This window comes from Orycteropus afer, unplaced genomic scaffold (assembly GCF_000298275.1).
Source record: "Orycteropus afer afer isolate SDZICR_OR568_19922 unplaced genomic scaffold, OryAfe1.0 scaffold00086, whole genome shotgun sequence".
Lineage (NCBI taxonomy): Eukaryota > Metazoa > Chordata > Mammalia > Tubulidentata > Orycteropodidae > Orycteropus > Orycteropus afer.
The window spans coordinates 1,001,751-1,017,476 of NW_006921673.1; the positions used below are offsets into that span (position 1 = coordinate 1,001,751).

The following is a 15,726-nucleotide window of genomic DNA, read 5'->3' on the forward strand; positions in this document are numbered from 1 at the left end:
AGAAGACATGAATAGACACTTCACCAAAGAGGATATTCAGGCGGCCAACAAACATATGAAGAAATGCTCATGATCATTAGCCATTAGAGAGATGCCAATCAAAACAACAACGAAATACCATCTTGCTCCAGCAGTAGTAGCAAAGTTCAACAAGACAAGAAAATAACAAATGCTGGCAAGGATATAGAGAGATTGGGACTCTCATACACTGCTGGTGGGAGTGTAAAATGGTACAACCACTATGGAAAGCAGTATGGTGATTCCTTAAAAAGTTGGAATTAGAAATTCCATTTGACCCAGCCATTCCATTACTGGGTATATGTTCTATAGAAGTGAGAGCCATGACAAGAACAGACATATGCACACCTATGTTCATCGCAGCACTATTGACAATAGCAAAAAGATGGAAACAATCTAGGTGTTCATCAGCTGAGGAATGGATATCCAAACTATGGTACATACACACAATGGAATACTATGCATCCCTAAAGAATAACATAGTTTGGAAGGGATTTAGATCCTGGATAGAGAGGGAGAATAATGTGGAACAAAACTCAAAATCATTTGGAGGGGGAAAAAAAAGATGGTTGGGACCAGGTTTGCTGGTCCAATAGAGCCTGGTGGAACCACTGAGACTATGGCCCCTAGCTGCCCTTCAGGTCTGGAATTGAACCCACACCTGTGGTTTCCAGCCAAACAAAGACAGGCATGTGAGTGAAACATTTACCTCAAGTAGACACACGCCCTGGAGAGAACAATCATGGGAGAAGGAAGGGCTGCTTATGCACAGGAAGACAGCTCAGGGGGCAGGAGAGTATGGAGGGATGGACACTGGGAAGTGGTAACTATGGGGAGGAAATGGGAGGGGAGCTGTTGCATTGTGGTAAACTGTGGTCAGTGACATTAGACAAAGTATATGTGAACTGCTGTATGGAAAGTGAATTTGCTCTGTAAATCTTCACCCAAATCACAAAAAAAAAAAAAACCAAGATGAATCAAAACATTAAACAAAATAATAATAACATAGAATCTGCAAAACACCACGTAATGTGGATGAACTTGGAGGACATTAGGCTGAGTGAAATAAGTCAATCACAGAAGGGCAAATACTGTATTAGTCTGTTCTTGTAAAAAGTCAAGGAAAGTTTATATATGGAAGGAAATTTTGTTGGTTACCAGGGATGGGAGGGTAGGGTTGGGAAGCAACACCATTAGATAGGTAGAGATGTATGATTTAAGTGAAGAGAAGGGCAATGTACCAAATGTGAGTGATCAACATGGTGGCATTGAGGAAGAAGTCAGAGAGGTGCATGGAAGGTTCAGACAACAAAGATGAACCATTTTGCACATACAGTACTGTGTTGTCAGTGGAGGCAAACATGGGTATACAGGTGGATAGATGGGTGGACAGGCTGAACTATTAGGTACGTCTATGCAGGGGGGGGGAGTGTACCCAAGACAACGGTTCTAAAAGTGTATTTGTATGTTCTGTAAAAATTCCCAGGTGTAGAGCTGAGAAGGGACAAAGTTGTTGTCACTTCTTGGCCACAGCCAGCTACCTAGAGGGAGGAAGTAGTTGAACCTGTGGGCTCAGAACCATAGTTGCAAGGGATATCAAGCTCAAGTGGCATAAACTACTACACAAAACAGTTCCACCTCCTACTTTGGTGAGTGGCAACTAGGACCTTAAATACTTGCAAGCAGCCATCTAGATGCAATGATGGGTCTCGCCTCCTCCAGAGCAAAGAATGAAGAAAACCAAAGATTCATGGAAACAATAAGTCCTAGTGACTGGTATACCATTGCAATCCTTAGCCTGTATGACTATGAGAACAGAACTAGATGGTGCCTGGCTACCACTGTCAACCACTTGGAGGGGGATACATGTAGGAGATTCTGGATAGAGAGGGAGAACAATGTGGAACAAAACTCAAAATCATTTGGGGAAAAAAAAAGGAACCAGGTTTGCTGGTCTGATAGAAACTGATGGAACCACTGAGACTGGCCCCAAGCTGCCCTTCAGGTCTGGAATTGAACCCACACCTGTGGCTTCCAGACGAACAAAAGACAGGCATATGAGTTGAACATTTACCTGAGGTAGATGGACTCCTTGGAGAGAAGTCTTGGGAGAAAGAAGAGCAGTTTATGCACAGGGAGATAGCTCAGGGGGCAGGAAGGATGGGCACAGGAAAGAGGTAACTATGGGGAAGAAGTGGGAGGGGAGCTGTTGCATTGGGGTAAATTGTAGTCAATGTCATGAGACAAAGTGTATGTGAACTGCTGTATGGAAAGTGAATTTACTCTATAAACTTTCATCCAAATCACAACTTAAAAAAAAAAAAAATGAAGTGACTTGAAGCTCATTAAGGACTACTAAAAATCCAATTTTATTTTTGCATTCTTTATAAATTAAAAAGCAACCAATAATCATTTTCCCTTTCTTTTCCCAATTAGATCCAACTTAAAATATCCATATATTGAAAAACTACTGAAAGACTTCAAGTACACTGTCTGCAAAGAACAGTTTATAATTGCTTCCTACACATTATGATATATTGTGTAAATTATCGTCAACTCTTGGAACATCTTAAGTAAAACTACCTTTATTTTTATCACTAATAAAAAATAAAATTTAAAACTTCATGCAGATATGACAGTTGTTAACAACTATTTCCTTAACATAAGGTAAAACCATCCTAGGCAGACTGGTACTGGAAAATTTTTAAATGTCCATGGTAATGCACAGGTGTGGATCACTTTCAGTATTTAGTACATGTCTTTTAGTAAAAGACAAAGTTAAAGAACCAATACTTCTTTGAATAGCTTCTAACATTTATTTACTCCCAACCAAACAAAAAAGTGAGATAAGCCATCGATATAAACACATTTTTAGTTTTTAAACTTAAAATGGCCTAAAAATTTTTAGAATACAGAAAATCTAATCTTGAATTCATTTGTAATAGCTGAACAACTTATGTGTTTCACTGTTGTTAAGTGAGTTGATTTCTGACTCACAGCAACCCCACGAGACAGAGTAGAACTGCCCCACAGGGTTGTCTTTACAACAACAGATTGCCAGGTCTTTCTCACTCAGATCCAGTGGGTGGATTTGAACCATTAACCTATTGGTTAGCACTGGAGTTTTTAACCAGTGTGCCATCAGAGCCCCTTACGCAGAATCTTTTAGTGGAATGTTTAGAAACCAAAGCATTATTCATTATAAAGATATATCAGAAAAACAAACTTTTGAATGATGTCATAACTTGGAAAAAAAAACTGATTATCAACTAGCAATACTCTTATAACACATGCAATAGACTGAGAAATTAAATCCTCTACTATATTTTAACATGTTTTAACAGACATGAGAAATTTTTAAGTGTTTCCATCAGTCACACTCATCTCCCCACATACTCATTTTTATTTAAAACAAGAAAACGATTCTCTCATCTTCAGATTTACATATTTATCAGTGCAAAGTACAACAAAACATTCGTAGTAGGAACAGTTTATTACGTTATTTTAGAAAAGCTGTTTCCTCCAATTGTCCAAAATGTCTAAATCATTAAAAGATGTCTAAATCATGAGAATGATCAACTTCGATGGCTTCCTCTGCATCCAACTTTGTTTCTCCATGTCCTTCTTGTGATTCATCAAGAGAGGCCAAGGCCTCATTTGTGTCACTTGCAAAGGTTTCTCGTGATGTATCATCATCTTCTTGAAAATTTAGACTTTTAATAGCCTGTTTCATCTTTTTCCCCAACACTTGTGTTCTCCTCTTCCTAGCAGCTTTTTTATTTTCATATTCCTTTTGATTTTCAATGTAGAAAATGTCCTATAATAAAGGAACAACTTTAGTAAATAAAAAATACCATTTATTAACAATATATTAAAAGGCAGGCTATTCATATTCATTGCAGGAGCTCTGGTGGTATAGTGGTTAAGGCATTGTCTGGTAACCAAAAGGTCAGTGATTTGAACCCACCAGCCACTCTGCTCTGTGGAAGAAAGATGGAGTAGTCTGCTTCCATAAAGATTTACAACCTTGGAAACTCAGTGGGGGTTTCTATGAGTCAGAATCGACTTGATGGCAGAGAATTTGGTGTTGGAGTTCCATTTATATCTCCATTTCTCAAAACAAATAAGCAAATATTATTAGGCTCATTTTACAAATGAAGACAAGAGTCCAAGATATTAATAAGTCCCCACTGCAAGTAAAGAAAGGAAATACCATATTTACTTAAATGGAGAAAAGGACAGTCAGTCCATTAAGGCACAGCAGGTGATAGAGATCAATAGAAATTGAAGCTAGAGAGGCTGAGTGGAAGTCAAATTATAATGGTTCTCAAAAGCCAAGAATGTTATCATTTTTACCTTAATTTGTTCCTCACTGATACTAGGCGTGTTCTTCAGAAGATTCAGAAAAACTCCACCTGGTGTTCTTCTTCGACTACCATTCTATGAAAAGGAATCAAAAATGTTATATTGTATAGACTCTTTCCATGTACGGATCAAGACCTCTTTTAAACAGAGAAATGGCCTAAGACATTAGAAGAGGCCCATGGAGGTAGGCAAATACCAGATTCAAAGCCATTTTAATTTTGACCTTTATATACTGGGTAACATGAGGAAATTATTAAAATGGTTAGTTTTTCTTTCCATCTATAAAATGAAAGTTCCTAAATAAAGTGAATTTTTGTCTTTTATAATCCTCAAATTCTGTGATTTACAAAATCTACATGGTAACAAACAGAAACAAGCTGTCCAGCTCAAGTGACTAATAAATGACCTAATTTTCTATTTTTATCTGCCATCTGATCAAATCAGTGACTATTCTACTACATATCAAAATAGAAAATAAAACTTCAATAATGAAAAGTGTACCACTGAGCTAAAACTAGAATGACCAATGGAGCAGAACAGGAAATCCAGAAATAAGCCAAACACGCATAGTAATTTACTCTCATATATATTATCACAAAGCAGAGGAGATAAAATGAATTATTCAATAGCTGGTGTTGAAGTAAGTGGGAAGCCACCCAAAGAAATATTAAACTGGATTTATATATCATGTTTTATACTATGATATATTCCAAATGGATCAAAGATTTAAATACATATACATATGATAATATACACACATAAGTATATAAACACAAAAATGAAAGAAATCATAAATTATGATACATCAATTCACTGAACTACTGGCAAAAAAGACTGAGGAGGTTTTCTTACATGAGATCTCCAAGATACATTAAGTGAAAAAATAGCAAGATACAGAATAATGTATATAGTATATTACTATGTATGTGCAGTTTAGTAAATTACTTTGTGTGGCTTTTCTACCCATAAGTCTTTATAAACTCCAAGGTGGGATTTGCTATGAGCAACTGAGGAGCTCCTGATTGCTGAAGGTGTCCACCTGGAGTATTTCTGTTGGGAGTGGCACAATACAATGTTCTGGGAGGTGCCCACTCTCTCTCAGGTGCTTAGAGTTCTGATGCTATAATTGGCTAGTTTGACCACCCTGCGGGCTCTAAAGGAGACCTCCTGGAGGCAGAACTCTCTCTGACTGCTGGTTGAGGAAGACGTGCTGCTGAAAGAGACATGGGCTCCTGAGACACGCGTTGCTGGGAAAGAGACGCAAGAGACACACATTGCTGAGTGAGACACCGAGGGACCAGCACTGCTGGGAAAGAGACTGTGAGAGACTCTTGGCTGAAGGATGGTGGGCTGGGAGAGAGACTGAGCGTTCTTTCTGAACTTGAGTTGTAGCCTGGTGCTTCCCTAATAAACCCTGTAATCTATGAGTTCTGTATGGCCACTGCAGCGAATTATCGAACCCAGGAGAGAGGTGGTGGGTGCTTTGGGAGGAATGGTTGGTGAAAGGGCTGGAGGGAGGCAGCATGTTTGGCCTTGCAGTAATAGGCCTTGGGTTACTGCTGTCTTCCTCTTGTGAGATTAGAGGAGGTCAGAACATGTGGCCTCCTTGCCGTTTTTGCAGTATGTTAAAAAAAGGGGGGGCATGACTTGGGTGCCTGGAAAGAGAAAAACTTTTTACTGTATACTCTTTTATTCTTTAGGATTTTTTAATTATGCGAATGTGTTAATGATTCAAACATTAACTTAAAAATCAGAAAAAGAAATTTAAAAAAATATATTTTTGCAAAAAAACTTTTTGCCTTATTTGAAGTTACTTTTAAAATTGCTTTTTTCTTTATATATAAGTATATGCCCATTACAGAGAAAATAGCAAAATTAGGCAAAAAGAGAAAAACCTGACAATCTCACTGGCTAACATTGTTAACATTTTGGCATACATTATTTTTCTCCTTTTACATATGATACATACATTTTAATCACTCCCTCTCCTCACAGAAAATGGTATTCTGATGTACACCCTGGTTTATAATCTGTCTTTCATTAAAAAATCCATTATACACCCTTTCACGTCAAATAGATATTTGAGCCTTTTTAAGCTAATACTTATTTTTGGATATTGTTTCTTTAAACCAGCCAAAAACCATGAAGAGAAATCTTGACATTATCCTTAATACTTCCTTTTCTTACATCCTCCATCTAATGCACCAGGAAATCCTCTTGTTTCTATCTTCCACAGACATTCAGAAATCTGATCACTTTTCACCACCCCAGTGCTACCACCACCCGGGTCGTAGCCACCATCTTCTCTCACCTTGGATTACTGCACTAGCTTCCAAAATGGTTTTTCTGCTTCTATCCTTGCCCCCACATTCAGTCTATTCTCATTACAGCAACCACAATGAAATTATCTGTTCAAACTCCTCCAGTAACTATTTTATTCAGAGTAAAAGCCAAAATAAAATGACAAACAACAAAAACAAAACTCAATGAGCAGTGCTGCACAATCAACAGATTTTTATCCACTGGCCTCCTGGACTTTAATATAACCTTTTTATATGAATTTTTTTTTCCATTCTAGGTATCCTTTTTAAAAGATGACACTGAAACTGATCTTTGCCACCAAAACTTCCTCTCCCCACACACAATGGCAAACAAGTGCTCACATTATCTCACCGATCTCACATCTGATGTCTCCCTGTGATGCAGTACATTACTTGGTATGGCTCTTCTAGCAGTGGTCTTTGTGACTCCCACCAAATGACGGGGTGGAACTATGCAAATGTAAGGTGCTTATGGCCCACCAAGGAGATAAGATGGCTTGCTAATAAGGTAAATAAATTACATGGACCTTATGAGAATGGAACTGTGCAAAGAAGATATATGGAACCCTAACGTGAGGATTGGTCTGTACTGCTATCTTGCCAAGCTATCCCAGATCACAAAAGGGGGATTTCACTACCATCAAGAGAAATGCAGCAGCAGGAGTGGAACCCGTCCTTGGACCCGAGGGCCCTGCACTAGACTTCCACAACCCAGGAGAGAGAGAGCACAAGCTGTAACATTTTGCTGAGACTGCAGAGAGATGGGAGCAGCAGAATCAACAAACTTGAGACAGAGTGGCAGGCTTGCTAGCCCAAGAGCGAGAAAGCTCAGTGCCTTAGGGCAGGAGGCTTGCTGGCGAAATAGGGTGCACCTATCAAGTGGGGTGCACCTATCGGCAAAGCTTAAAGAGTTTTGTAACACTTGTTCAAGCAGGGCAGAGGGCAGGCCAAGAGGCCTAGAGCCAGAGAGAATTATGCCTGCAGGCATGGCCAAGGGGAGCCTGCCCTGAGGGAAGAATCTATCCAGAGCATTCCTGAATCTGAACTGTAACCTGTTGCTTATCTAATGGAAGCTCTGGTGGCATGGTGCCTAAGGCATTTGACTGCTAACCAGAAGGCTGGCGGTTTAAACCCACCAGCCGCACCTTGGAATGAAGGCCGGTCAATCTACTTCGGTCAAGCACCTTGGAATGAAGGCCGGTCAATCTACTTCCATAGTGATACTGACTCTGAAATCCAAGGACGGGTCGCTATGAGTTGGGTCCCACTCGGCGACAGTGAGTTTGCTTTTTTTTTGGTTATTGATTTTTGGCACTGCCTTAAATTTTGCCCTAAGGCAAGTGCCTCCATCACCTCACTCTAGTCCCAGCCCTGCCAGGCACACTTCACTTCTACTATGGCTGTAACTGCGCCTGGCCTGCTCTTCCTGAGGTGCTCACACCTTCACCTTCTTCAAGGCTTTGTTCAAATGGTACCTTCTTAATAAGCTTAACCTTGATCATCACTCTAGCTTGATTGTAATGACCTCTTCTCCTCTCTATACCTCCAGACTTTGATCAATTTCTTCCCCCAGAGAATGTAACACTTTCCAACATACTGTAAAGTATTATAATTATTGTTTACAGATTGTGTCCCTCACACCCCCAGCTACAACATAAACTCCCTTGTGTAAAGAACAGTGCCAGGCATATAGAACTCAATAAGGAAATGTTTACAGAAAAAAATTTATCAAAAAGAGAGTGAATATGGACTAGAATCTTAACATTTAGTAGATCTGCACTAAACCAAACCGAACTCACTACCATCAAGTCAATTCCAAGTCACAGCAACCCTTATTGGGTTTCCAAAGCTTAAATAAATCTTTATAGAAGTAGATTGACCCATCTTCCTTTTGCAGAGCGGCTGGTGGGTTTGAACTGCCAACCATCTGGTTAGCAGCCAGATGCCTTATCCACTACACCACCAAAATGCCTTAGATATGCATTAGCTCAGTGGAATATCAAGTTTTATTACCACAGTATTAAAATACCGATGGAGTCCCTGGTTGGTGCAAACAGTTAACATGACTGGCTAACAAAAAAGTTGGAGGTTTGAGTCTACCCAGAGGTAACTTGAAAGAAAGGCCTGACAATGTACTTCTACACTGAAAGTGCCACGAAGCACAATTCTCCTCTGACACATGGGATCATGAGTCAGAACTGACTTGATGGCAACAGGTTACTAGTTAAAATATTGACAATCTATAATTTAGTGCTCAACAATGAGAAAATCAAAATACTTTAACAGGGACACAGAGATGCCAGTGCATTCAGGACTACTGTAATGTGTTTTGTTAATTTCTGCTTTGATGTCCATATTTATATATTTCCATAATATTTCTATATCGATAGCCAATACTATCAATTCTAACTGATTTCCTTTTCATTCATTTCCACAGCATAACATTCATCTTACAATGCTACTATTCAGATTAAGGACCAGCAAGTAAGAAGGAAACAATTCAAACTGCATCCTCACCCTGTGGCGAAAGCTAAATTAATTAAGATCTGCAAGACCATTATACAGGATAACCTGTCACTGTCTGTCTGTGGGCTGACCCAAGCCAGAGAAGTACACCTTCTGCCATTCTCGGAAAAATATATGGTTAAACAGTGCTTTTCAACCTTACCCCTGCCAATTTGCTCCCCCACCCCCCCAACCCTGGGAGTCTTTAGACTTTTTTTTTTTCCTATTTACTCCTATCATCCATGAAATTTTAATACCACAGATATACATCTACCTGTGCTTTATAGTAAGATTTTTTTGCCCCCCAAGAATCAATTTTCCAGAATGCACAAAGTAAATGAACCACAGTAACACACTCATCATCATTTGGCACTGTGATTAAGTGTTTTTTCTGCATTATGCCATCCAACCCTTACCATCAACCCAGGATTAGTCCTCATTTTACAGCTGAGAAGACAGAGGCTCCAATAACTCAAATAATTTAGACAAATCTCACAGCTAATAAGTGTAAAACCAGAACTCACAACAAGGTACACAACCTTCAAAATCCATACCCTCAAAACCTCAACTTCCAGCCTCCCCTGTCTTAAAATTTCTGATTCTACCCTAAATAAGTCACGTAAGAAATGTGCTGCTGACTGCATATTGACAGGCCACAACTTATCTATGTATGAAATGTATTAATTTCAAAAACTTAGCATAGAATTTGTTTTTCTGTCTTCATTGTTGATGAAGTTTCATTTGACTCTGCAACACTGTAATAATTTAATGCAAGTAAGAGATCCAACAATCGGAGGCAAGTTTACTTTGGGGAAAAAAAAAAGCACATGATAAATATGAAGACAGAAGCAATGAAGCAATTAGGCTTACCATTATAAAAAGACCACCGTTTTGTTCAACTTCAGCAGTTTCCATCAGAAGCTCAATTGCCTTTTTGTTTCCAATTATCCTCACTACTCGGGCTATCAGATCTTTCTTTGGTTCTTGTAACCTGATATGGAATAAATAAAGTAATATTAATCTCTTTTTTCATGTGTATAGTTGAAGAAATCTACCTTAGTCTCCAGACTAGTCCCCAACTAAGATCAAAATCCTATCCTAGTAACATCTGCTTTTCTAAAACTTCAATATTTAACCTTGGAATCATTGGCTTGGAGACATTCCATGTATTGGATCACCAAAAGAGATAGTGACCTCAAGGTTCCATCTCAAGTCACATACTTCACTGCCTCATTTGCCTTATTGGATTATGGAAGATGTCAAAATAAAAGAGTACACACAGCAAAATGAACGTACTCCTAAAAAGAACCTGTCAAAGGAACAACAAACATATGCTATGCTTTTATTTATTAAGCCTCAAAGTTAGCCCTCCCAACTTGAGATGTCTGGGAGCTTGAAAATGGATAGGACCTTTCCCTTGCAAGGTCCCTGCTTCTGAATAAAGAATAAAAATAGCTACTATATACTGATGGCTTATTATAGGGTAAACGCAATTCTGAAAGACTATGTGCATTATCTCATTTAATTCTTTTCATTTAATTCTCAGTCTTACGAAGTAGGTAGTTATTTTCATTTTACCATTAAGAGATAAAAACACAAGAAGCCTAAATTATAACTCTTCTAATGCCAGAGCCTTCACTCCAATGAGATGAAGGAGCATTAATAGCAGGTTAACTGTTACCAGTCCTCTAACCAGACCTGCCATCCTTGCTCTCTTCTCAACAGAAGGTGGTGTATTATTGTGGAAAGAGCACTAGACTAGGAACAAAGGGATGAGGATTCAGGCCCAGGTCCGATACATATTAATCCTGTGACCTTGGGTAAGCCATATAACTATTGGGCCTTGGTTTCCTTATTTGTAAAGTGAAGGCTTTAGTTTACAAAATCTCCAAGTTCCTTTCCAGCACTCAAATTCCAATCTCGCTCCGTATTTTATATATCTAGAACCCTGTGAAGGAGCTATGGTGGCGCAGTTCCTAAGGCACTGGACTGCTAATCAGAAGGTTGGCAGTTCAAACCCACCAGCCACTATATGGAAGGAAGAGGAGGTGATCTACTTCTGTAAAGATTTACCACTTCGGAAACCCAATGAGGGCCAACTATGAGTTGGAATCGACTCAACGGCAGTGAGTTTGGTTTTGGTGAGTACCCTGTTAGTCAGGTTTGCCTGGAAAGTAGATTATTATTTGTTTTTCTACCAGCCATATTACTACTGAACTATATTTACTTTCAAATTTGTGACATTATTCATTAGTAATTTAAACTTTCACATCTAAATCTGAAGTTGTTAAAACACGTGACTTATAAATTTTCCATATACCGAGCAATTCTACTACCAGGTATTTGCCCAGGAGAAATATTAACACATGTCCAAAGAAATGCATACGAAAAGAGTATTCTTCACAATAGCCAAAAGTGTAATAGTCCACCAGTTGGTGAACAGATATATAAAATATGGAACACTATTCAGCAATCAAAGGGAACAAGCTGATGCCTACACTACATGGATGTACCTCAAAAATAACGTGCAAAGTCAAAGAAGCCAAATTCAAGAGACCACATAAGGCATGACTCTCCATGAAATGTCCAGAGAAAGCAAATCTACAGAAACAGAATGCTGGTTTATGGTTGCCTAAGGCTGGAGACAGGAAAAGGATTAACTGAAAACAGGCATGAAAAATCTTACTGCGGTGATAAAAATATCCTAAAACTGGTTTATGGTGATGGTGGTACAACTCAGTAAATTTACTAAATATCATTGAATTATATACCAGTAGTCCCCAACTGAAAACATATTTGACTTAAAATAAACCACACTTACGACAGTCTTTTTTTTGGTGTATCTTATCATTAGTAATACGTACTACATACAATATTGCAAAGCATAATTTGCTGATGTTATCATTCCCAAATGTTCACTTGCAATTTTATGACTGTTCAAAATACAAGGAGCTCTGGTGGCATAGTGCCTAAGGCATTTGACTGCTAAATAGAAGGCTGGCAGTTCAAACCTACCAGCTACTCTGCAGAAGCAAGTCGGGGCAATCTACTTCCATAAAGATTTACTGCCTCAGAAACCCAAAAGGGGGTCACTATGTGTCGGAATTGACTCGACGGCAGTGAATAAACACTGCCATATAGATTCAGTTTTCTAAACTAAATCATGGGCTTTACTTGCCTGAAAACATGGACCCAAATGCTAAAGTCGCTTTGCTAAAGTCCACAGGCTAATGTGGGTCGCAGTGAGATGTTATAGTAAAATATATGAAGAAAAAAAGAAAAGGACCATACAGCCAACCCTCCCTATTTTTCTGACTACATACATCATCCCTACTTCCAGGAATAATCCAGAAGCTTCTACAAGTAGAGTTATTATTACCTCAACTGACAAAATGCCAGTGTCACCCAACTGAATAAATTTTTATGATGTGTCTTTTTTTTATGTATATATTAAAATACATGTTTATGTTTCCAACCCCCAAAGACAAATAAAGACTGAGTTTACAAAGATAATGAAATACTGAAAACATAAAAGAAAAAAAAAAAGGAACCCTGCTATAAATCAGAGACTACCTGTATTAGCAATAGGTGAATTTTACTCTACATCAAATCTATCTCATAAAGTTATTTTTTAAAAAGTCACTGATGCTTGAAATGCTAAAAAAAACAAACAAAACCAAGCACATGATTTAAAAAGATATAATTTATCCCAAGAGTTCTTTGGTACTAAATAGAAAGAGTTGCTAAAAAGTTTCATTCTATCATGCCTCTACATTTAAGAAAACATAAATGTATTCATACAACCAAGGAAGCCTAGTTTATTCCTTAAAAGACTCAAAAAGATCATTATTAATGTATTTGGAGTCTATTCTACTTTTTGTAGATGAAGGACATTTATTTGGTCACATGTTCATTACAGGACAAATTTAAAATCTCACCTGAAAGAAATTTCATCAGCCACTTTCTCTTGAGAATCCTCCTCTGAGATCTCGTATCGGCCTTTATAGTTCATTTCCAGTCTGTCCCCTAGTCTGTCTTTGACAGGTCGTTTCCGTTTGAGATGACCTTGCCCATTTTCCTCTTCCCTTGATTCTGTTTTTTTGCCACCATGCATATATTCATCTAGCTCTTTGTCTAATTCTTTTGTATACTCTTGAGATTCCCTCTTAAGTTTCTTAGCAAGCAAATAATTGTAGGTTTCAGATTGTCTGCTTTTGTCAATAGTGCCTTCCATTCCCAAGATACCAAGTTCAGTGGCCACTGCATCTTGATTTTGCTCCTGCAGGACAGCACCCCATATATTGTTAACTTTCTTTCCCCCGGCAACACATGTTTTTTGGCTGCTCTGGCCAAACTGAAATGGCTCTGGTTTGGGAGGAGGATTAAAACATTTCTGTCGCTTGCGTTTCCAAAGAGTGCTGTCATCATCTGAATCAGAAAAACTCTCTTCACTTGAATCCACACTTGTAACAGTCCGATAATGTGATACTGGTGCACATGATGCTGTGGTATTCTGGAAGGGTCTCACGGTGATGTCTCCACCTAGTAATTTCTGCAAGCAAAAGAAAATACAAACGATTCCACAAAACACATTAACCTAGCCCACTATGGTGCTGTAAATAAGTAAATAAACAAAATCATATAAAGATTCAGCCAGACCAGCTCAAAGCAGAAGAAATCTTCAAGACATCTGAATTCAATCCAGTTGCTGCTTTCTAAAGTTCCATATGAAATTTGCCAATTTTAAAGTCACAAATTCTTATTTCCACAGCAAATCCAGCACTTTTGGCTTCAACCGGGTTCTTACAATTCAACCTTCTGCTGAGAGTTTGCATTTCATTTCCACAGGTACTGAATCAGAATCCCATTCAACAAGATCCCCAGGTGATTCCTATATATATGCCAAGGTCATCTTGTTAACTGTACATTCTGATTCAGTGTATCTGGGGTGGAAAGGCAAGCTCCCAACAGGGGGCAGAACCCAATTCTAAGTCCTGCATTTAGTTCTCCTCACCAGGCCACAGATAATGCCTATCTTCAAATAATAATGGCAGCTAACATTGATCAGTATTACTGTGTGCTATATGCTCCAATGAATCCTTCTAGCGGCATACTACCAATGAGGACACCAAGGCAGCAAGGTTAAAGAACTTCCTGCAGGTGACACAGTGGCAGCGCAAGGATTCCAACATGGGCAATGTAGCCTCAAAGCCCTCTGAAACAAATTACTACCTAGCACAGCAGCCAAGGCAAACTCTCATCCAAAAAATGGAAAGCTCACACAAAACCCAGGGTTTTGGTATCGCCTGACGAAGCTAGGTTGGGTGGGAATATGGGAGACCATATTTCTGAACGAATGATGAGCTTCATCTCTGAGCCTCAGACTCATCTATTCAGAGCAAGCGTTGGCAGAAATGAGCGCATGAGCTGCCTGGGCCAATGTTCCCAAATCAAACCAAACCCGTTGCCATGGAGTCAATTCCGACTCATTGCGACCCTTATAGGACAGAGCAGAACTGGCCCAAAGGGTTTCCAAAGCTTTAATCTTTACCAAGCACATTGCCACATCTTCCTCCCGCAGAGAGACTGGTGGGTTCGAACCTCCGAATGTTTTCAGCTGGGCGCTTAATGATTGGGCCACCAGGGCTCCTTCCAATGTTCCCAGGTTCTACATTTTCGGCAAACCTTCCTTTCCAGACAGTTTTGTGGCTCTGGAGTGGGAAGCCTCTAAGTTTAGAAAACGAAAAGCGGTGCACAAGGCTAAGAGCCCGACACACGTCCGCTTCTAGGAGGCCGCAAGGCCCACGGGCCCCGCCTCGCAAGCAGCGGCCCGGCCACGGTTCGCCCAAAGCCGCCGCCCAGCACCGCCCCCAGTAGTCCGCGCTCCACGCGCCAGCCAAGTCCTCACCTGATCGCCGCCGCACCCCGCGCGCCACGGCAAGCCACTCACCCTCACTGCCGCAGCCATCCTCACCCAGCACTCCACCTCGTACAGAGATTCCGCACTCTAGGCCTGGAGGCACGAGCCCGCCCCACGCATTCACTGCAGCCGGGGTTCCATGCTCCTGGCCTAGAATCACCCGCCCGCCCTTCACACTCACCGGCACCTGCGGCGGCTTGTCGCTGGGCGCGACAGTCATGTCGGAATCCGAGTCGGAAAGTTGCCCATCTTCCATGGCGCCAGGCTCCTGCGCCATCTTCTCCAAACGCGGCGGGTCAGGAGAGCATTTCCGGCCGGGCGGCGGGAAGACCTGGCCCGCGGCGGCCCCTCGGGCGCCCCCGCGCGGGGGCCTTACGCCTACGGGGATAGGATTATCTGGGACCTCGCCGAGCTTCCTGGGTCTAGACCGGCCCATAACGCATAATTCAATAATTAGGACTACTCTAGTTAAACGAGTCTCGGGTGCCTACAACAATTTGGAGTGTTGTCTTCCAAACTTTGTTTTTATGTGAGCATGGATAGCAGCAGTTTGGATTCCTCCCTTGTCTTCACAACCCTTACCTGGATCCTGGGAAC

General features: G+C 40.2%; 1 protein-coding gene across 1 annotated transcript; it reads right to left on the reverse strand.

The window, feature by feature from the left end:
- Positions 1-3,565: 3,565 nt before the first annotated feature.
- On the reverse strand, positions 3,566-15,406 carry PHAX (phosphorylated adaptor for RNA export). Its single transcript, XM_007942215.2, has 5 exons — positions 15,311-15,406; positions 13,148-13,761; positions 10,080-10,200; positions 4,375-4,458; positions 3,566-3,835 (listed from the first exon to the last, which is right to left on the reverse strand). Exons 1-5 carry the CDS (start codon positions 15,404-15,406, stop codon positions 3,566-3,568), a joined length of 1,185 nt encoding a protein of 394 aa, XP_007940406.1.
- Between the last annotated feature and the right edge of the window lie 320 nt (positions 15,407-15,726).

Excerpts from the sequence above, each read along its gene's own strand:
- PHAX (XM_007942215.2), bottom strand. The coding sequence starts at position 15,406 with ATGGCGCAGGAGCCTGGCGCCATGGAAGATGGGCAACTTTCCGACTCG. Across the intron at positions 10,201-13,147 it reads GCTGATGAAATTTCTTTCAG|GTTACAAGAACCAAAGAAAG; the intron begins GTGAGATTTTAA and ends ATTCCATATCAG. Across the intron at positions 4,459-10,079 it reads ACGGTGGTCTTTTTATAATG|AATGGTAGTCGAAGAAGAAC; the intron begins GTAAGCCTAATT and ends TCCTTTTCATAG.